Source organism: Grammomys surdaster, unplaced genomic scaffold (genome assembly GCF_004785775.1).
Source record: "Grammomys surdaster isolate TR1022 unplaced genomic scaffold, NIH_TR_1.0 227, whole genome shotgun sequence".
Taxonomy (NCBI): Eukaryota; Metazoa; Chordata; class Mammalia; order Rodentia; family Muridae; genus Grammomys; species Grammomys surdaster.
Window position 1 is genome coordinate 3,723,744 of NW_021604672.1, and position 22,974 is coordinate 3,746,717.

Here is a 22,974-nt window from a genome sequence, read left to right on the forward strand (position 1 = left end):
GAAAGAAAGAAAGCGGGAGAGAGAAAGAAAGAGAGAGAGAGAAAAAGAGAGAGAGAGAGAAAGAAAGAAAGAAAGAAAGAAAGAAAGGAAGGAAGAAAGAAAGAAAGAAAGAAAATTTGATCTTTCCATATTCCAACATTCAGAATTGTAGCAATCAAGATTATGCCTTTCAGATATGGACTGGCACCACCTACTTTAAAACATCTCAGAACTACACTTGGGGAAAATAGTTAATCCAGACAGCTATTGTCACTTTCATTAATATAGGAGGAGAAACATTTATACAACTATATACATGTATTATTCAAGAGAAAAAGTGGAAAAATGTCTTATACATTGAATGATTATGTATGTACCATACCCAAGGAAACAGGAAAACTCTGATAATCATACACAGATTAAGCAAAGTGGCAGGATATAAATTGAGTCCATGAAACCCAACACTATTACTCCAATAGAAGGTCACCCTCCAAAAATAACAGCAATAACAAAAAATTATCATGAAGTACTGGCATTTCGTTAGAGCTTCCCTATTCTAAGTATGTTCTAAAAGCAGGTCAATTATAAAAACTTGGAAAACTCAAGTTCAGGTAAGGTGGCCCTGAATCTTGAGGCCAATGATGTAACCAATTCATTTTACAACCTGATTTTCATGCACACAAGTGGAAAAGCCAAGTTTATGCTCAGTCTTTTCCTCAATAATTTTCCACTGTATTTTTTGAGTCAAGGTCTCTCACTGAACCTGGAGCTTGTTGATTCAGCTAGACCAGCTGCCTAGCAAGCCTTAGAAATCCTCGTGCCTCTGCTTCCCCAGCACTGAGATCACAAATCTGCACCAACACACCTCGCGCTTTTACGTAGTTTTATCCAACTCAGATCCTCATGCTTGCCCGAGTAAGTACTTTGTCACCCCCCCCCAACTTTTCAACACAACAGTGAGAAGACAAAGGCAGACTCTGTGAGGAGAGTGTAGAGATGACAAGTCACTGTAAAGATCTTCTCAGAGACATGGTTTGGGATTACTAGAGAATTGTGCATTACAGAGAAGCAGCTCCTCCAGCTAACCAGCTGAGCCTTCTAAGAGCAGCTCAAGTCTTTGCTCACTTGCCTGCAATCCAAGTTCCCCAAAACAACTTTTGTTTATCCATTTCCCAGGTTCTCTACCAACAGTATCTGAATAAGAGTTACAAAGATTCTGGTCACTGGCATGATGAAACTCCTATAAGTTTTAAAATCAGTACATAATTTCTTGTAAGCATAATTATTAAAGCATAATTCTCCAGAATCTGAAACATGTAAGATAAAATAATAAAAATAACTGAAACCTCATCAAATAAGGACCAATTAATTCTTCATATCATACTTGGCCTGTCCACATTCCTTTATAATAACTTTTTCATGTAATATCATTTCTTAGCAGTACACACAGTATTTTATTTATAACAGTGACAAGTAACAAGTGAATATATAAAATCAATTTATGATGGATAGAAACTATAAACTTGTAGAAAATTCTAAAATTCTAAAACATAGGCTAGAAATGTAGCCCAATGGTTAGACCATGCTGAGTGGTTTGCTCCCCCAGCTTTCCTGCACAGCTCAGCACCACCTACCCATGCACAATCAGCTGGGCCCTTCCACATCAGCCACTAACCATGGAAACCTCTGCCCATGGGCCAATCTGCTGCAGGTATTGTCATAGTTGAGGTTCTTGCTCCTCAGACTCTAGTTTGTGTTAGGGTGACAAAAACGTAAGCAGGATATAATTTAACAAGGAAGACAGAAAGAAACCCAACTGGGATGAAACATGGCGAGGACTAAAGGGTTTCTCCAAAAAAGGCAGAATGTAATGAAAAAGAACCTAATCATGCCAGAAATAAAACTTACAAATGTTTAGGTAGATTTCTAGGTATTTTAAGTACACAACAGTTACTTAAAGAAGGAAAATATTAATTGTAAAGACATGAAACATAAAAAAACCCCAGCTATCATGAAGGTAAATGTAAACATAAGAAGCATCAGGAGTCTTCACAGGCATGCATATGTAAAATCTAGAAATCTGTTCAATAAGTTATGTTAAATTTATCTGTGAAAAAATTGTAGATGGTTTAGAGAGAAATACTTTATAGTTTCTAATATATGTCTATACATCTCTGCATATTTTTCTATATATCTTGATTGATGTATATGTGTACATATGTGTATAATATATATGTATATATATATATACACTATTTTAAATATTAAATTTCTTCTAAATGTAGATCTTAGTTTTCAAAAATAAAATTTAACTTTGAATCGTAAATTTAAATTTTTTTATTTTGTAGAAAATTGATGTTTTTTAATAAGTTATTTGTTTCAACTCTTCCTACAACATTAAAGCATATTTATAAAGACTTTTAAAAATTAATACAGAATGATTAAAATAAACATACCCATAACTACCTGAATTTCAATGATCATAATGCTCATTTTCTTCTAAAGCCTAATACACAAAAGTAAAATGTTATCAATCAGTATTATTCAGTTAAAACACAAGAGATCACAACAGTGTTCAATCTTCCTGAGTACCTTGCGTTCTCTCCACTAGAAAGAGCCAGTAAGGTGCTCAGCTCCATACTGTTACATGGAAGACGGCAGGAGGAAGGGAGCTGGGTAAGAACTGACTCCAGGACAATGAGTCAGTTTTTTTACAATTTCTGTTTCTCTGTATCCTGTTCCTGTCCTTTACAAGATTAGTGGAATACAACTGAATTTATATAGTATTAGTTTAACTAATATTTTAATTTTTATTGCATCAAAGATGACAAAAACAGCCATTTGCTTAAAGATTTCTTTACCCTCCAATACAATGATTGCATTCTCCAGGTAGGGCATATTTTAGGAGCAAAGTTGCCTTTCCAATCTCCCCAAACAATTAATTTTGCTTTAATACCACTATTTTTATATTATTATGTAATCTCTACCCTCACCCCCCAACCCCCGCTTTTTAAAAATAGGCTCCCACTCTGTAGTCCTGGCTGGCTTAGAATTCACTATGTAGCCCAGGCTGAGCACAAACTTGAAAAGATCTGCCTGCCTCTGCCTGCCTCTGCCTGCCTCTGCTTGCCTCTGTCTGCCTCTGCTGGGATTAAAGACAGGTGTGCACCACTATACATGGCTAATTCCCACTTTTTAAACTGTACATATTTATGGGCTATTGTGCTATTTTGATATATGAACACACTGTATTAGTAACGTCACCATTACACATACTATGATAAGTACTGGAGGTAATTTTTTGAGGTACAAAGGAAATTGCGAAAGCCTAAAGGGGACGAGAATGGTCCCTGCTTTTAATGGCTACATCCCAAGTCTGCATCCTGCATGCATTATTAGCAGATGCTCAAGAGATACCTAAATCAATTGAACAGATTAGAAGAAGCAATTAAACAGGGTAAGGTAGCATACTAAGTGGCAAATGACAAAACAAGTACTTAAAGTGGATATGGCTTATATGCAAAAGAAGGATCACAGTACTCCAGTTTAAAAAATAGTACTCTAATAAGTAGAAATGTTAACTGACTTAATATGTGAGAGATTTGAAATGTATACCAGGGAGAAAAGTGAAAAAGAATATTTGAAGCAATCAATTTTTAATTCGTATTTTGCTGCTTAAGAGGCAAGAAAGTATAGATCCTGTCCTCAAGGGGATAAGCTAAAGACAAAAACTTAGGAAGGAAGACCCTTGCTTCAACCACAGGACATGAATTGCTAAGTACAGGAGTACTGGGAATAAAATGACTGAAAATGTTCTAAGAAATACAAAGCATTCACAAGTCAATGCATGACTCAGAGAGTACAAGATAGCCAAAGACTGAATGAAGAACTGAACCAAGGTTAAGGAGCTGGGTAAGAGAATGAGAGTCAGTCAGCTTTGGAAAAATGATTTTAGAACAGATGATCAAATTCAAGTAACAGGTCATCTCCGATATTTGCAAAAGCTGGGCATGTCAGGTTTCAACTGAAGAAAAGTATCAGCGAAGCTAGAGATGGAATGGTGTAGAGATAGCCTAAGAAAAGGAGTCTGCTACAGTAGCGACTCTTAAGCCAGTGTATGGGGGAGCGGTGTGTGCTCAGCAGAGACTGAGAAACCAGAACCTGGAAGAAAGAACAAAGGAAGTCAGAAAAATGATACAAGAGAACACTAGAAAAATACCTGAAGGTGATAAGTGTGGTCTGTTGGGAGAAATTTAGACAAACAAGCAGAAATGGAGCAAAGGCATACTGACAACCAACAACAGAGCTGAGAAAGGGGTTTCCATTGCCGTGACGGGTTGGCTGGTTTTCAAATGGGAAAGTTAAAACAGCATAACCTAAGAGGCCAGGAAGAAAAAGTATAAAACGCTTTTGAACTTTAAAAATTCTACAGTGCCACATTTTTCATTTTTGAAAGAGGGGTCTCACTATGTTATCCTGGAGTGAGGAAGGGATGTCTCAGCATCCCCTATAACTAGACTACACGGCACACACAAAAGCCTGGCCCAATGGCACATTCTCTGTGAGGCTTCAGCAACCTGAGTTTTTCCTTAGTCCTGTGTGCTTTATTTAGTCTCACTGACTTGGCTGGCCTGCACATTTCTAATTAAAAAAAAAAAAAAAACCGCAGGCGCAGACCTAAGAGTTTCAATCCAACTTTAGGACAACTGACAGATTTCTAGTATTTATGTAAAGGCTCAGAGTCCAAAAGAAGATTAAATACTTCAATAATATTAGTAAGCAATATATAAGCAAAATTCTAAAAGTACACATAAAGTAATGATAACTAGATGTTTGGTTTTTGACTTTTTCCTTCTGAGTTGATCTTACTACAAAGCCCAGGATGACTTTACACAAGTGAACCTTCCTCTGTCAACATCCTCAGTCCTCGGAGACAGAAACTCCTCTCTAGCCTTAGGTACTTCTATTTAAAATCTGACCACTGAGAAACAAAATATGCAGCTAACTATTTAGAAAGAATAAGAAACATGGGAAATTTGAGGGTGTGGACTTTAAAAAAAAAAAAAAGAGCGAGAAGAGAAGAATGTTACAGGATTCTGTGGATCATAAAGATTTTTAGGACATGATGCCAAAGGCATTTCCTGGTGGTCAGAGTTCAGTGTGTAAGAGGAGGTTGTGGGAAACAATCCTTATTCACAACTATCACAAACAAAATCACCCGCTTGCAGCCATTTACTGCAGTAGCATCCAGCAGCAGTTATGAAGCCAGTGGCATTCCTGAAAGAACCCTGTCAAAATGATCTGCTGGGCAGGGCCCCATGCTCTGCATGACAAGAATGCAGATGGGCCTTGCTTCAAATGGCTCTTTCTGGCAGAAGTCACAAGGTAGAACTACTTGGGAGCAAAAGGAACAGATAAAGTATTTGCCTAATAACAACAGTGTGTATGCTGTACATTTAGTACAGTCACAGAAGACATAAATATCACAGATGTCTGAGACATATGATCTGGTTTTAAGAATAAAAATTTGATGGGACTCAGAATAAACATGTATACATGTTTGTGTTGCTACATATTCAATACTACTATAACCTAATATGAGATTCATCCAATTAATAATTTATTAGAGCAGGGCGGTGGTGGCTCACACCTTTAATCTGCACTTGGGAGGCAGAGGCAGGTGGATCTCTGAGTTCAAGGTCACCTTGGTCTACAGAGTGGGTTCTAGGATGGCCAGGGCTACATAGAGAAATGTTGTCTCAAAAAAAACAAAAAAAAAAGAAAAAGAAAGAAGGAGGAGAATTTATTGAGCAACTATTATGTGCCAGTCACTCAACTGGACCTTCAAAAATAAAAACCGCTGTAACTCAAAAGTCTAGTGAAGAAACAACTATGCAGAGTATGAGATAGACAGTATGATAGGCGTTCCACCATGAGTCTCTGTTAATCAACTGATAGATTAACCAGTATTTTTTTCCTTGTTTGGTAAAACACTGTCCAAAGCCCAGAGCATGTTATGTAGTCACAGTAATGACCATTCTCTATAGTTCTTCCATATGCTTTGATTTCCACAGAATTGTATACACTTATCAACAGTCAATTGGGCTGGGCCTGGTGGTGCACACCTTTAATCCCTGCACTCCAGAGACAAGAGGCAGGCACATCTCTTGAGTCAACAAAACAAGTTCCAGAACAGCAAGGGCTACAGTGAAACCCTGTCTCAAAAAAACAAAACAACAAAAAAGTCAACTGGTTTTCCTGTCAAAAATGTTTGTTATAATTTAATTGCGTTTAACAGGATGACTTAGGAAGGGGGAGGGAAAGGAAGAAGGCAGGAAAGGAAGAGCCACTAAAAATAGTATTATCAAAACAGATGTGGAAGAAACACCTATGTTAACACCAGGGAAAGGGCCACAAGAATCCCAAGATGTTTTCATTCAGTGTGCTTTACTGAAAGAAAGCCAAAACCAAAAACCATAAACTGTGTAATTTGTGGCTTATTCAGGAATGACAACACAGAACTGTAAGTGGTATTTTTTAAACATTTCATTTATTTATTTATTTATTTATTTATTTACTTACTTGCTTGCTTACTTACTTACTTACTTACTTAGTATTTTTATGTATGTATGGTGTTTTGCCTGCATATATGTCTATATGCATGCATGTAGTACCCTTAGAGGCCAGAAGATTTCCTGAGACTAGAGTTACAGATGGTTATAAACCACCATGTGGGTGCCGGGAATCGACCCATGGTCCTCTAGAAGAAAGAGTAGCCAGTGCTCTTAACCACTGAGCCACCTTTCTAGCCCCTTTAGCTGGTATTCTTTAAAATAAGCAAAGGAAAAGTAAACCTAGTCTTACATTGGCAAATAACTATACAAATATATTTTAACTTAAAATTCTAAGGATATTATGTTGAAAATCTTTTCTAGCAACATGATCATCGACCGGTCTGGACCATATTAAATGCTTCTGGTTTATATACATTCTCAAAGTGCCCAATACTCTTTGTGTATAGAAGCCAAACAGGTTTTCCAGAGAAAGTAACTGAATCTTGATGATGATAAGAATTTAGAAGGCAGAACATTTCTATTCAATGACCAAGAAGTATGAAAGAAAATGAAAATTATCAAAATATTTCCTCCTACTTCCTGTGCCCAGAACCATCATTAACCTTTTTTCCATGGCATAACATTTACTCTTTCTCAATTTTTTTTTACCTGTTTATTGGGAAATGATTGATACCTTTTACATAGAGTTTTATAAGATTAAAATAAATTGTAAGTATAAAGTACTAAGCAATTTATCTGACACATGGTACTCAAACAAAATCTTTACTGCTTAGAGAGGGTGATAAAGACAGCAAGCAAGGGGCTGGAGAGATGGCTCAGTGGTTAAGAGCACTGACTGCTCTTCCAGAGGTCCTGAGTTCAAATCCCAGCAACCACATGGTGGCTCACAACCATCCATAATGAGATTCGATGCCCTCTTCTGGTGTATCTGAAGATAGCTACAGTGTACTCATAAATAAAATAAATAAATCTTAAAAAAAAAAAAAGACAGCAAGCAAAGCAGTATGCTGACTTACTGAGAGGCTGATGCCTTCCTTGACTAACCCTATTCTTTCAAGTTCATTAACTGTGCTGACCCAGATCTCCAGGCTTCTCCTTGTTCCCTCCTCTTAGCCTTATAGGAATCCACATTCCTTAGGAGCAGGTTTGGGTTGTGCCTATAATTTAAGCTCCTTTGCTCACTGCACAACCTTCTCATTTAGGAAGCATAAGCAAAACAATAAAAACAGAGAACAATTCCTCCAGTGCTGTACTTTTCCATCAAGAGAAATTGGTATCACCTTGTGGTATCTGACGTCAGGTCTGCTTCTCCAAAGCAGATACACTGCACTGGGTCCAATTTCTATCACATACAGAGGAGTGCTAATGGAGCCTGTGTAATCAGTGGTGAGACAGTCCCTCGGGCCCTTCCTTGGAAAGGATCTCTCCAGTGAATTTATGCCAAGAATGTATTTGCCACACCCAAAATACCTACTCCATCAAACTTACTCACCACTTCCCTAGCGTCACCTTCCGCAGCTCCTACCTAGTCCCTTGCTTTCCTTCCTACTTCATCTCTCAAACAAAGGGCTCCTTTTCATACAGCCTTCAGCTTACTATGCAATAAAACATTCTTTTAAGCATATCAATATTTTCTACTGTCCATCATTTTGTTCAGATAATGTTATGTAATCAAAGTTAAACCTTAACTTTCTGCATAAAAGCAAATACAAAATTGACATATTTATCATTCTGCTCTCAAGCAGCACACATAAAACTGGCAAAGAAGAAACCTAATAAGCAAAATATTATACAAAATTCGATGTCTGATCGACACATACAAACAATACTAAACTACATATAGTTATATAATCTAATCTAATTAATGTATCTAATTAAACTACTAGCCTTGGAACAAATTCAAAGGCTTCAAATTTGAACATTTTTAAAGAAAATCAAAGTTTCATGTCAGTATCCCCTACACAAAAAATAAAACTTCTGGTTTCATCTCCAACACTGCATATATAACCAGGTATGGGGCACAAGCCTGTAATCCCAGCATCCAGGAGGAGAAGCAGGAAGGTCAGAAGTTAGAGAGCATTCTGCACTACATAGAGTATTAAGATCAGCTTGAGCCACATGGAGTGCATTAAGCTCTAGATAACATACTTAAATACTTCTGAGGAACACAAATTATTTAAGTCTTATTTTGAGACTCTAATAATATAATTTATTTTGTATATCATTAACTCTCCAAGTTGAAGGAAAAGAACTTTTTCAAGTGATGAGAATTTATATTTTAACAGCCATTCAAATGGTATTTATCTTATGATTTAAGAAGCAACTACACAAAGAAATAAATAAAATAGGAGTCTTTGTTACAGCAAACAGGCCCTGGATTAGGGACTGAGACTCAGTTCAAACCGAGTCTATTCTAAAGTCTAAACTTATAGAATACTATATTCTATAAATATATTCTAAATTTCCTTAAAGGGCAAAATATTCTTAGTCTAAAGAACAGGACAGAAAATAAGTAGAAATGCACGGTTGGGAAAGACGCTCTAGAAATCTATAGTTACAAATGCTTAAATAAAACATTGAGAATAGTATCCTAACATCCTCTAAGAATTACTAAGCTGGGTAGCTTTCCTCCTGCCGGCCAGGGCTCCAGATTGCTCTTTGCCATCTCCATCTTCCTCCGCAGCTGCCCTGTCCTCCTCTATGCGCAGTGCTTATGTGCACAGCTTAGCACCATCTACTACTGCTATCTCTAGCCTACCCAGAGCGTCATCGCCTCAAACCATACAGGGCAAAGACAGAACAGGAGCTACTCTGACAACTGAATCATTTAAACTGTAGACGTCTAAGACATGCTAAATAGACAATATAAACTAATGCACTCTGTCCAGAGATACCTCAATCAAGTAGAGCTAACCGACTAGACCATCCATGTACACCTACAATATCATATACTTCATATTTATCATGAGCAAACACACAGAAGCATGCCCCAATGTGGAAGCTAGAAGACAGCCGCTGGTTCTCCCTTTACACCATGTGGTTCCAGAAATCATACTCTGGCTGGCTGGCTGGCTTAGAAGCATACTTCACAGGTAAGCAATCTCACTGGCCCATACTTCTATTTCTTAAACCTTTTAACTACCCTGCTTGATTTGTGTATCATCACTAACAGTTTATAAATAAAAGAGAAGCCTACAAAAACTGAGAGTCTTAAGTGAAGGGCTGTCTGGCTCTAAGGGCCACATGTCGGTCGCACTCCCAAGGGTATGATGGCTAAAGACTGTGTCATCATTTAGAGAGGCAGCCGAGGTAAGAATCTCTGAGGATCCCAAGGGCAAGGTTTGTTTGCTTTCTTTTTAATGGCCCAAAACTGAAACTTGAACAAAATTAGCAGATTTCATAAATCAAACAACATAGCTGCATCAAGTAATAAAGGGAAATCTATCCAGATTATTTGGCCTCTGAGACACTTCTCAAAGACCACAAAGTGAAGAGTTTCTTGTTTTAAAATCTGCCTAAAGGACAACTCCTTTGGAGGAAGATCGTGGATCCTCCCTGCTACTAGAGCCCAAGCTTTGTGACTAGAGAGATGGAGGTGTGCTGCATACATAACCCGGCACCTAGCACAAGGAGACAGTATGCTGGAGCAGACCGGGCTACAGAGCAAGACCTTGTAGCAAAGAAAAACCAAAGCAACAGAAAAAGAAAGTTTAGGATTAAACAGGCATATCTCTTGATATAAGGGAGTGCTTTGAGTATGACTTTTCTTCCCAAGATACATATTGAGGACATTCTTACTAGATTTTGAAACTAAAACCAGAGAATTCAGCAACTTTTTCTATTGAAAACAGCTAAAAATTCTGGACAAAATATTGTAATTTTATTCAAAGCAACATAAAATTGACAAGATAGCAAAAAATTATCTGGTCCAAATTAAAGAGACTGTCAGAACCTAGTAAGGTCAGGAAATAAGATCTTTCTTATACAGACCCAGCAAAACAGATCTGTATGTTAGCTTGAATAGGCTGACAGAAACCAAATGGCAAAAAAAAACAAAAAATCCAGCCCATCAAGACTGAACGTCTGACAGATGGCATACTTTACATTTAGATAAGACACTAACAGGTTTATAATCATCAGGCAAAGACAGTGAGTGTATTTGTTCTCAAATATATTTGCAACCCAATCTCATCAGACCAGTGGTCCAAATGCCTCAAGCAATGACTTTTGTTTAAACTAGTGGCTCGACTAATAACGCCTCCAATTATTAGTAATCTATAAAAAAGCAAATACAGAATCTTTGAAAACTGGGAATATTCTTATACTTTTTCAAGGACAGTGAGCAGTACACTGAGATAAGTAAGGCAAAAATACAAAAGAACAAGTCATTGTGAGCAAGGAGCAACCGGAACAGTCCACTCAAACCAAAGAACTGTGGAGACATCAAGTTAAAAGTGACACATACAGGGATTAAAAAGGACATCCTGGAAATATATGCAAAGGACAAGACACCATCAAAGAATACAACAAGAACCAATCTGCAAAAGGAACCAAAATGAATGTCAAAATGACCCAAGCTAAAGCTCACTGCGTAACCACAACAGGCTGAAATGAGTTGAAGACAGAAATGATGGACTGAAAGAAAAATCAGAATACATTAGCCAGAATAAAGCAGTGGGAATATAAAGATGAAAAGCGTAGAGAAGAGAAGGAAGGCCTCAGATGCACAAACACTAAAACCCAAGAGGGCAACAAAATGCAGCGGAGGGTCTATCTAAAGAAATTACAGTCAGATACTCTGTAAGATAATGAGATTTAGAGCATAACAAAATTCAAAGCAAACAGAAACCCATAGTCCCCAAAATTAATAAAAGACAAAAATACCAAAGACAGAAAGAAAATGTAAATGTATCCAAAAAACCAGAAAGCAACAAAAACACATTAGAGTCTCTAAAATTTTTTTAGATAAAAAAGAAAAAACATTAAGTATCACTATGATTACTTCAGAAGGTTTTAAGAATTCTTAACAGAGACACTGAGGCTGAGTTCAGCTTAGTGGTAAAGGAGGTGCATAGCATGTGCCAAGCCCTGGGTTGAATCTACAGGAAGAGGACAAAAGAGGAGGAGGGAGAGGTGGCAGAGGAGGTAAAGAATCTGAAAAGACTTTAGAAAAAGAAAAAGCCTGTCAAAATATCTGGCGATAAAAGTGACAAGGCTTATACAAAACCTACTTCATTCTTGGTCATTTAACCTCTCTCGATACTTAAAAAGTTTGGAGTTACTTCCAAAGTTCATTCCACTCAAAGATTACTCTGTCATTATATATTTCAGTCAGTAGGAGGTGATTCAAATGATAATAGGCTACTGCCTAAAAATAAAATGTTAGCTATCATCAGAAAGAACAATGGAAATTAACAGAAATTATATCTCATGTTCTATAAAAAGCCATCCATATACTGAATGCCAACACATGTTGAAAACTGCCAAACTTTATATACACACTGTGTGCGTGTGTGTGTGTGTGTGTGTGTGTGTGTGTGTGTGTGTGTGACAGAGACAGAGAGAGACAGAGAGAGACAGAGACAGAGAGAAACAGATAGAATAGAAAAAACTAAGCATTTCTTTTCAATCTCTGTTACATATTAGAAAAAAACTGCTAAAAAATGCTCATAAAGGGCTGGAGAGATGGCTCAGTGGTTAAGAGCACTGACTGCTGAGTTCAATTCCCAGCAATCACATGGTGGCTCACAACCATCTGGAATGGGATCCCATACCCTCTTCTGGTGTATCTGAAGAAAGTGACAGTGTACTCATATACATAAATAAATAAATCTTTTAAAAAAATGCTCCAAAAATGCTAATGCCAGAGCCATAATTTCTATGATTCTGATTCAGTTGGTCTGGATGAGACCCAGGGAACAGATTATTCTAAGATTGCCATTAAGGTGAAGAAACACTGAACTCAAATGGCAAAAGGATATGTTTTAAAAGAGTAAAAAAAACCTTATAATCTTTCCAAAAATATAATAAAAGATTATGAAATTATCAGGGATATGAATAGAATTCAAAAACCTATTCATAAAACAATATAATGAAGGTTCATTCGTTCCAAATTTAAAAGTAGTTTAAAGAAAAAGATAAATCAGTTTGTTTTGTAAAATGGTTACAAATGTGCACAATCTGTTATCCAAGATGTAATGCGAAGGTGAGTGACTGTGTTCGTGGAAGTTTAGCTGCTACCATTCATTCCTGTTAAACGGCTTTAGGGCCAGCAGCAGACCCTGAATGTTAAACTACATGGTCTCAGGAAGGCACCATCATGGTCTGGTCTAAGGTGAGTTTATGACTGAAGATTAGCATTTTCTCGGAGGCAGTAAACATGAGAAAAAATGAAATTGTGTATTTTCTACCATTCATTCAGCACTCGATCTACACACCAGGCATCTACTGGAGACTTGAAAATAATCTCACTTGTCATAGGCAGAGTCATAGTGACCTGTCCCCTGAACCTTCACCCAACCGATACCCGGTTCTGAAAAATATCTGTATTCCCCCTGAACATCCACACTCCAGTGTCATCCCCTTCCCCACATCCTGCCTTTCTGTGTTTATAACCCCTGTGTGAATGAATTACGATTTGAGAAAGTAAAATAAAATAAAATAAAAGAAAGAAAATAATCTCACTTAATTCTCACGAGGTAATTTAAGGCTCTGAGAGGTCATATTTTTGGCAAATATGTTTTATATAATAGTAAGTTTAGAGTATAGATTTAGTAACAGGTCTATGTCATTGTTGCATTTTGTGATATGGGAAATAATTACCGTAATTAACAGAAAGCAACCATTTTTAAAGTTCTTGCATTTTTCATTGACATGCTCAATAGATCTCAGCTATCCTTCAGAAGTGTTCAGGAGCAATGTGTTGAATTGTTTTCAGTCCCCTTTTCTTCACACCTCACCTCCTACTCCCGGCACACTGGCTAGTCAGTTGTATTCCTGTGTTCAGAACCTACTTTGTTTTAATAATACATCAACAAAATGTGTATGCAAAGAACCTCACCACTACCCCTCATTCTCAACTCAGGCCTCAATTAATCAAAACAGACTCCTAAACATTCTCCCTGCTTCTACCCACCTACCTCCTGGGGCATATTCTTAATTCCTGCCAAGGGTTCATTTTAAAGATGCTCCTTTTGTCAATACATTCCAATGGTTGCCCAATCCGCTGAGCTGAAGCCCAGTGGTGGTCTGTTTTCTTGGTACTGGAGGTTGAACCTAGAGCCCTGCATACTCTGGACAAACCCTCTACCACTGAGCTGTGGTCTCAGTCCTCTTTTCACTTTGTATTTGAAGCTAGACCCACTAATAGTCCATGTCATCCTTGAAATCCCTCTATAACCCAAACAGCCTTGCACTTGTATTCCTGTCAGCCTGTGCCACCACACACACCCAAAATTCAAAGTCTTCCCAGGAGCAGGATCAGTAACTTCCTCTGGCATCATTTCCTCCACTCCTCCTCCTCTCCAGCCACACTTGCCCCATTTCTGTCCCATTGTGATGTTCTAAGCATCCTCCCTCCTTCTGGCTGTTTTAACTCTTTCTGGACCTCAGGTATGGCCTTAGAAGGTTTCCACTCAGTAACTCTTGGTCTGTGATGACTTACTTCCTATCCCTTTACTTGACCAGAGCAGGTAATACTTTGCAATGTAGCAGGTATTCATCACTGTTTATCTGACCCTATCATTTAAATTTCATGAGATAAGATCTTATATCTTCTCCATGCCTAAAACAGGACGTGGCATGAAGTATATACTTGAAAAATATTTGCTAAATGAGATACAAATCATTAGTGCCAAATCTGAATTCATAAACCCTCCAGCCCAGAGCCTCTACAGCACATGTCCTCTACTAGATGATCTAAACAATTCTAGACAGAACCAAAGCCTCCCCCACTTCCATACACATCATCAAAATCTAGGGTTACCTTATTTTATTTACATGTGTGCCTTCCTGTAAGTAACTTTCAAATGACTGCCTCAGGTTCTTGTTACTTCATAACTCTTCACATTTGCTGCTGAATCTTCACAGGTTGTTCTAAGACAGTCAATCTCCCTCTCAAATGAGTCTGAGTCTCCTCCCTGCCACCACAATGATTAGGATGCAGGCTTCTTTGGGGTCTCTGGCACCATGTCTCATACATGGGGAAAAAAAACCCTCTCTACAGGCAATGATGGCGCACGACTTTAATCCCAGCACTTGGGAGGCAGAGGCAGGTGAATTTCTGAGTTGGAGAGTTCGAGGCTAGCCTGGTCTACAGAGTGAGTTCCAGGACAGCCAGGGCTACACAGAGAAACCCTGTCTCGAAAAAACAAAACAAAAAAGAAATAAAAATAATTTTGAGGCTCTATGACTCCTTTCTCATTCCCAGCATCTAAAGGAGGGAGGAAGTGAGAAGGGCTGCCCAGACAGGTGAGAACCGGGGTTGCCTTTCACAACTCAGCCCTGACAGCTTGAAAGAGCAGGATTGACAGGTTCCTGCAGGGACAAATGAGACTGAACCTTAAAGGCACTTATGTTGACTTTGGTGTTGATGGTTTCGGAAGAGATGTAAAAACTAAAAGGATACAAGCATGTGTCATCACAACTCAACTCTTTTACTTCATACTGTTTTGGTGGGGTTTTTGTTTTTTGTTTTTTTTGTTTTTGAAAAGTCCAATGGCACAGAAAGGGAGAATCAAACTTAATGTTGATCTAAAAGCACACGATTTAAAAAATTTTTAACTCTATTAATGATACAAATATCATACATTATTGCAAACCCTGCAATAATAATATTTGTTATATTTAAAAAATATTCTATGACTTTTTTAACTTTCTCTAGAACATATATTAAAAGATGCTATAAAAAAAATTAAGTAGTGTTCTTAATATAAGCAACAATAGGAAACTTACCTGAAGTTAATTTGGATGAGTGCGCAAAAATTAAAGACTAATTAAATTTACAGATAAATTGTAAAATTTAAGCCTTAGAGAATAGAATGAACAAACATAGGCTATTCTGTAAATCCTCATACACCTACACAAGGAAGGCAAACACTGTTCTATTGCTTGTTTTTACCAGATTAGTGTCATTTGTTTTACAGTCCCTAAACTACAAAATATGCTAAAATTTAAGCAGAAGCAAACAAAAATCATTTCTAGCAACCATTCATAAGAGTTAGACCTCATTCAGGACCCTTGGACCTGAACTCCTTAAGCTCATTTGCAGAATGCATTGCCAGTAGAAGGTAAATATCTAAGCATCAGACTTTCTGTGTACTCTCTCAGTCATTTGGTTGGGTACAAGATCAGTCATCACAAGAAGACTTACAAGTATCAAATAGACTTATACCTAACAGTAGGTATGAAAAAGTCAGCAAAGAATACAAACCATGTAACTGTAGAACAGAAGAGACCATACAGGCCACTCCTTACTTCATTCAACTGTCCATACCCACCTCCCAAAAGTTGACTATACTCCTGTATTCTTATTTTTCCTTGAAGAGGTAACTATAGGCTATTTGACACAGCTATATCCTCTGACCGGTCGCCTTCTGGCTAAAATAGAAGTTCCATGAGAGGGGCAGCAGCCTTTTCAGTTTAGTTAATCAGAGTCTGGATACACAAGGCAAGCATTCAATGAGCCCCGAGCATGTGCTGAATAAGTAAAGGATGAAACTGAAGCCCAGAGAGGTCACAGAACTTCCTCAAGGTCACAGAGCTGGACGCAGGCAGAGCCTTTATCATAGACCTATTTACTCTTTTTCTGTTGGCTCCTTCTGTGGTCACATAAGTCTCACCGAAGCAGTCTGCTTCTGCAAAGGAGTCTCTTCAGCATGTTTCTTTCTCTTTAATTTTTGTGCCAAAAAAAAAAAAAAAAGGACCAAAAAAGGAACACACTTCAAGTGCTTCACAAACAAACTAAAACTGTACTCAAATTTCATAAGCATATAGGCTTAGCCCATAAAACAGAGAGGCACAACAATTCACAGCTCTTTGAGTTCCTCTGGAAATTAGTGTGTGTCGGAAGTTTTATAAACAGTCATAGAAAACCTACTTGCCAACTCAGAATGGCCAGTGAAGTATCAACCTTTCATTCTTCTCTGGCCTACAACAGCTCTTCTCAGATAAGCATGCTTTCCTGCAGGTTATGCAAGGGGGCACCATACATAGCACTGAAGCCCCTTGTATAGGTCACGCTTGCAAAGCACTGAACATAAAAATCAACTCTTGGGAACTTTTAGATTCTGCGAAAAGGCGTACCACCTCTGCCCATTTTCTGACTTCCATCAGTCAGGTCCCTCATTGAAACCCATGACTCTAAACCAAATGCGGGATGGGGTGAAAGAGCAGAAAGGGAAACATTTTCAGACATAAAACTGGAGCTGATACTTCTAGCAACACTCTAGCGCTATGTCAGTTTCTCGCGGAAAGCCGAGGCCTCACTGATACAACTTATGTTGCTTTCTCTGGTCACCTTCCTTGCAGAGTGAACAGTAGTCAACTGCCAAAACCTTTTGCGGGGAATGTCTCTAGACATCGGGTGCGTCAGGTTGAGCCAAGATGATCTGCTCGGAGTCTCTCAAAACTACTGTCAACCCAATCAGTAAACCGAAAGGGACGGACAACCCAAGATGTGGCATGGCAAACAGTAGGAATAAGCACAGGAGTTGAGAGTGGGAAACAGCCGACTAAAAGGCGCCGGGAGGGTAAATGGATCAGAAGGAGTGGGAAAACAGGCTCAAGGAAGTGGGACCAGCAAAAGTCAAAGGTGACTGGAGGAAGGGGGATGAGAGTCTGGAAGTGATGGGCGCGAGGCAAGGGGGAGGGGACGCGAGCGGGCTGGGGGAGGGGGCGAAGGGTCCGGGGCGGGGCAGAGGAGAGAGAAGAGGCGGGATGAAGACCGCCAGGCCGGGAGGGTCGTTACCTGCAGCTCCGCCCGCTCCACCTCCCACTGGGCTCTCTCCACCTCGAAGCGGGCCCATTCGTGCTGCAGGAAGTGCAAGATCCCCGGGAGGCTGTACTGAGCTCGGGCCGCCCCCGCCGCAGCCGCCCCGTCTCCGGCCGCTGCAGCCTCCGCCAGAGGCCCGAGCCCCTTAGCACCGCCAGCTCCCGGGTGGTTGTTGCTGAAGAAGACGCCGGGCCCCGCCTGCTCGTCCATGGCGGTCGCACGAAGCCCGGGGAGCTCTGCCTAGGCGCCCAGCAGCGGCGGCAAACTGCGGCGGCCAGCTCTGCCTCCTCCCTCCGCCGCTCCCCGCCCACACCCCAGTCAGCAGGGAGCAGCCGCCCGGGCGCGGGGGCCGGGCGTGCCCGTGACGGGCCGGGAAGTGGGTCAACTGCGGCCCGCGGGGCTTGCCGGGAAATGTAGTCCTGGGGCGTGACGAACCCCACTTGCCTGTAGGCCTGCTCCTCTCCGAGGCGGGACTGAAGCCACGCCCTTTCCTCGCCACGCCCTCCCCTCCGGGTTGCGCGGGTTTCCTCTTCGGCAGTGCGGCCAAGCGGTGCCCCTAGGGTCGCACCGCAGCAGCCTCCCTTCATGCGGAAGTTCGCGGGCGGCGCTCCCTGTTGCATACTCACACGCGGAAGTTATCACGCCAAGTACCAGCCCCAGCTGCACTTAGTTTAGGGCTTCCTGGTCGTTTTGTTAAGAAATAGGCTCTGGACAAGCCATTTGGTCGTCTGCCCCCTCGTCGCCCATTTGGGGGTTCATCAAAGCCTCAACACCCCTGAACCACGAGTTGTCATCGAGCCTATCTTTCATCCCCAGAGGGGCTCAGAGTTTGTTAACAGACCAGTTTTCCCTTAGGAGGAGGCACTCTGGTCCTCTCTCTGTCTTTCTACTAAAGTTCGACATTTGCCATGAGGGCTTCTTCTAATTTCTAGTTTAAAATTTAGTCTGAAATATTGGCATTAAAGTCCCTTTCTTTGTAATAATCCTGCCGGTAAATCTGCAAAAAAGTTTTAGATCTCTAGTAACAAGTGCTGCCTGTTCAATCTCATTTTTTCACATCTTTGCGGCAGTTTTCATTCAATTCGCTTGAACAAGTATTTTATTGTCGGTAATATTCCATGCCAAGAATATAAAGATGGATGTCATAGTTCTTGTCATCAAAAGGAGACTGACATACATGTAGAGTCACGGAGCCCTAAGGGCAACACACTGAAGGAACAAAGTCCCTTTTTGCTCCACTGCACTCCTGAATACTCAGGAATCTTCCCTTCCCATTTGTTGCTTTCCCAATTTCTTGGGCAATTGATCTTTACACCAAAGACACACCAAAATCCTTTCGTTCTAGGTGACTTGCCGGTGTTCTCCCTCTCTGAGTTCCCTGATAACTATTATCACTATAAATATACACGACACCGACAGGAGAAAGGAGTGTGCCTGAAGAACATTTAAGAAATGGAAACAAAATTAATAATTTAGTTGTCACTATAACAAAAAAATTGTAATTTTGTTTTGATCCGATGGACATGAGAAAAAAATAAGTAAAGATATAAACTGATGAGTGACTTGCAAGGGAAGGGCATCCTGTCCCCGTCCTCTCTGCTCCGGGTCTTCCCATGGCAACTTGTGAAAAGGACAGGAAACACATTGTATCTGCTCTGGCTGCAAATAGCCAAGGCAAAGCCCTCTTCGCTCAGTTACTGAATGTTTCTGCTTTGTGAATTCATTCTTTATTATCATAAAAAGTTGATCCAGTCCTGGCCAAATTCCTTGTGTCATAAATTAGTTTGGCTCTAAATGTCCTTTGAGATCCAGCCTGATTTCTCTCATTCACAGCTCAAGAAATTGAGACTGTCCTCAATGAGACCTTGAATGACTGATGACTGCCAAAACTAGCACCCAGATTACCTGCCTGTTAGCTCAGTGACCTTAAAAAAAAAAAAAAAGTTGAGCCATACATGGTGGCACACCCCAGAGGCAGAGGCAAGCAGAAGGAAGCAGATTTCTGAATTTGAGGACAGCCTGTTCTCCAGACTGAGTTCTAGGACAGCCAAGGCTGTCTCAAAAAAAAATTCTTTTTTACTTATCTATTTCTCTATCCATCCGATTTAATTTTAATTAATCAATTAAAAAACAGGTTGACTAGTCTCTTATATCTATCAGAACCAAGGAAATATGAATAGAATTTTTTCCTTTCTTTTCTTTTTTCTATTTTTTTCTCAGTTTTTGTTTCTTGGATTTTTGAGTCAGAGTTTCTCTGTGTAGCCCTGACTGTCCTGGAACTCACTCTGTAGACCAGGCCTCCAACTCAAGAGATCCACCTGCATCTGTCTCCCAAGTGCTGGGATTAAAGGCGTGCGCCACCACCGCCCGGCTAGAATGGAACTTTTTCATCTGAGGGATTTAAGTCATTTTATAATCTTGGATGTTAAAAATCTGGTTTTTTCCTGTAACAGAAGACATGTCAGACAAGACAACTACTTTAAATTGATTCAAAAGACTATAAAACATAATTAAATGTATAGATAGTAAGGCAGGGTAGATGATTCAGTCAGTAAGGTGCTTGCCATCTAAGCATGAGAAACTGAGTGTGGACCCACAGCAGGCACATAAAAGCCAGGTGCGGGTAACGACCTGTGATTCAGTACTGGGCGACCATAGGATGTAGAGACAGGTGAGTCCATGGAGATAAGTGATTAGCCAGTCTGGCCAAACAGGTGAACTCTAGGTTCAGCGAGAGATTCCTGGCTCTATTTAAAAACAAACAAACAAAATAAAATAAAGCTGAGGGGCAATCGAGGAACACTCATGGATTTCACACATGCGCACACACATACACATGCTACACTCACATACTTCCCAAAAGTATAGACATCCTGGACTATTATGGATATATACTAGAGAATTATTGTCATTCATATTCAATAATTTCTTTGCTTTTGAGTACATCTTCACAATCAAAATAGCATTGATGGTTCCTATCATGGAAATAACATTCAATAAGTCAAAATATTAAGAGTTATAGTAAAATGGCATTATTAAACTTATTTTAAAGGATCTGCATGTGGTAGTATTTTGTTGGTAGCTTAACAAAAATCACTACATCTTTAAAAGTTTTAAGGTTCTCCTGCTTTAACTAAAGCCTCTGAATCCCATATTTTCCTACTATATGAGTTAGATTCTAAAACTTGTGTGCACGAGTGTGTGTGCGTGCATGTGTGTGTGTGTGTGTGTGTGTGCGTGCGCGCTTGTGCACGCGCACGGTGCTGCTCACGTGTGGAGATCAGAGGATAACTTATGGAGTAAGTTCTCTCTGTTCAGCATGTGAGTCTCTGGGGATGGAACTAGGACATATGTCATACTTGGCAACCAGTGCCTCTACTGGCTGAGTATTCTCACTGGTCCAGTTCTCTAGTGTTTTTAAAGCATAACATTTGTCTTACAAAATAACTGAGGTTATAAAGGAGAATAAATTTAAACTTCTAGCATAGTACCTACTCTATGGAATATATTGAATAATCATAACTTTTTTTGTCTGTTTGTTTTTTGGGGACAGGGTTTCTCTGTATAGCCCGGGCTATCCTGGAACTCACTCTGTAGACCAGGCTGGCCTCGAACTCAGAAATCCACCTGCCTCTGCTTCCCAAGTGCTGGGATTAAAGGTGTGCGCCACCATTGCTCGGCTATAACTTTTTATAATATAATTCACAAGACTAACTGAAATTTAAACACACACATACACATGCACATGCGTACACACACACACACTCACAAGGCCCTGGTAAACGCCATAATTAATTTCCCTTTCATCTTCTTCACTCCCACACCAGGACTTCAGTAAGAGTTAAAATTATCCTAGAACCAGCAAGACTAATGCTTAAGCTAACCTCTAAGCCGCAAACAAAACTCACGGTGTTGATGTTCTGATATTTTTATTATACAATAAAGCCCCAGTGGCAGGGAATATAGCTTTTCTGAGCACACAGAGCAACTATTGAGGTGATGACTTCTAAGTCAGTATAACGAGCTTAAAGTGAAAGGAGGGTCTGCTAACATGGCGCTTAGATAACACCGTGTGCTACGGTCTGTGAATCCATGTATGCTTTGTAGGACTAGGGTCACATTTCTATAAAATGGCAATTCGTCTGACTTTTTTTTCTATTTTCATTAAAAATGAGTGGCTCTTTTTCCCAAGCTGTGTGAAATGACTGGTTATATGAGTTTTAGAGGAAGGCTTCAAAGTGAACTTGAGGGCACTTTCAGAGTTTTGAGCAGAAAAAGGAAATTGCTTGGGTGGAAAGAAGTCACCAAAGGGACAAAAAGTGCTTTGGGGAACAGGAATTTACACTAACCCATTGTTTATTCACTGCTGTCCTGGCTCTCATCTCTGCCCCCTTTCCTTCCTGCCTGTCCTCTATCAGACAGCTTTTTCCTGCATCCAGCTTCCCCCAGATGCCTCAAATGCACTGCCGGAGATGTCTGGGAATGGTTGCGTTGTGGAAACATATCATGCTCATTGAGACCAAAGGAGTCAGGCTGGAGAGCTGGCTCAGTGGTTAAGAGCACTGACTGCTCCTGAGTTCAATTCCCAGCAACCACATGGTGGCTCACAACCATCTGTAATGGGATCTGATGCCCTCTCCTGATGTGTCTGAAGACAGCAAGAACTGTACACAGTCTTTTCTATTGTAAAAGAGTAAATCAAGTTCAATAAAGTCCTTTGCAATTTTTGGAGGTCTCTTCAGACAGCGAAAGGAGGGACTTCTTCATATTAGTGATGTCAATCTCTAGCTGTCTGATGTCCTTGTCAGTGGCCCATCGAAGGTCTGAGTAGTATAAGTTCAGAGGCCAGCATCTGGATTAGAACTTCTAACAGCAGACATCACGGGTGATTCATTTTTACCTGGAAAGGAAAAAGAAGGGAGTTCTCAGGGAGATTTCTCTTCCCTGGAGAAAAAGGTCTTTTTTAAGAATAAAATTGCATCTTCGTTTTAAAAATTTATTGTTAAATTAGAATTAATTTTGATTTTGTGATGGCTGATAAGTATGTAAGTAAATACTTCAAGGCTACAGTAAGATTTCCTAAATCAATCTAAATATCAAACACAGACAGCCGGAAAGGATAATCCAGTTCTGAAGCAGTAGCAAGCCTTGTCTTAGAATATCAGTGGCAATCAACTTCAGAATTTACCTAAGCAAACAGATTTGGTCTTGATCATATTTTTTTAAGTTTATTTTAATCTTTTGTGTGAATGTTTTGCCTGTATGTACAACAAGTGTGTCCCTAGAGCCCAGAAGAAAGTATTAGATCCCTTGAAACTGGAGCCACCATGTGGGTGCTAGGAACCAAACCAAGGTTTTCTACACAAGCGAGCGTTCTTAACCATGGAGCCATCTCTTTAGCCCCTCACCATCATTTCCCTTTGCCTTCTT

The 22,974-nt window shown here is 39.8% G+C and overlaps 1 protein-coding gene across 1 annotated transcript in view; it reads right to left on the bottom strand.

Moving 5' to 3' along the window:
* The window catches only part of Strn (striatin), an 81,089-nt gene extending 63,263 nt beyond the window's left edge, over positions 1-17,826 (bottom strand). The window contains exon 1 of the mRNA XM_028773433.1: positions 17,521-17,826. Coding sequence (XP_028629266.1) covers positions 17,521-17,754 — 234 coding nt within the window. The 5' untranslated portion in view covers positions 17,755-17,826. The remainder of the gene's footprint in view (positions 1-17,520) is intronic.
* Positions 17,827-22,974: the final 5,148 nt, after the last annotated feature.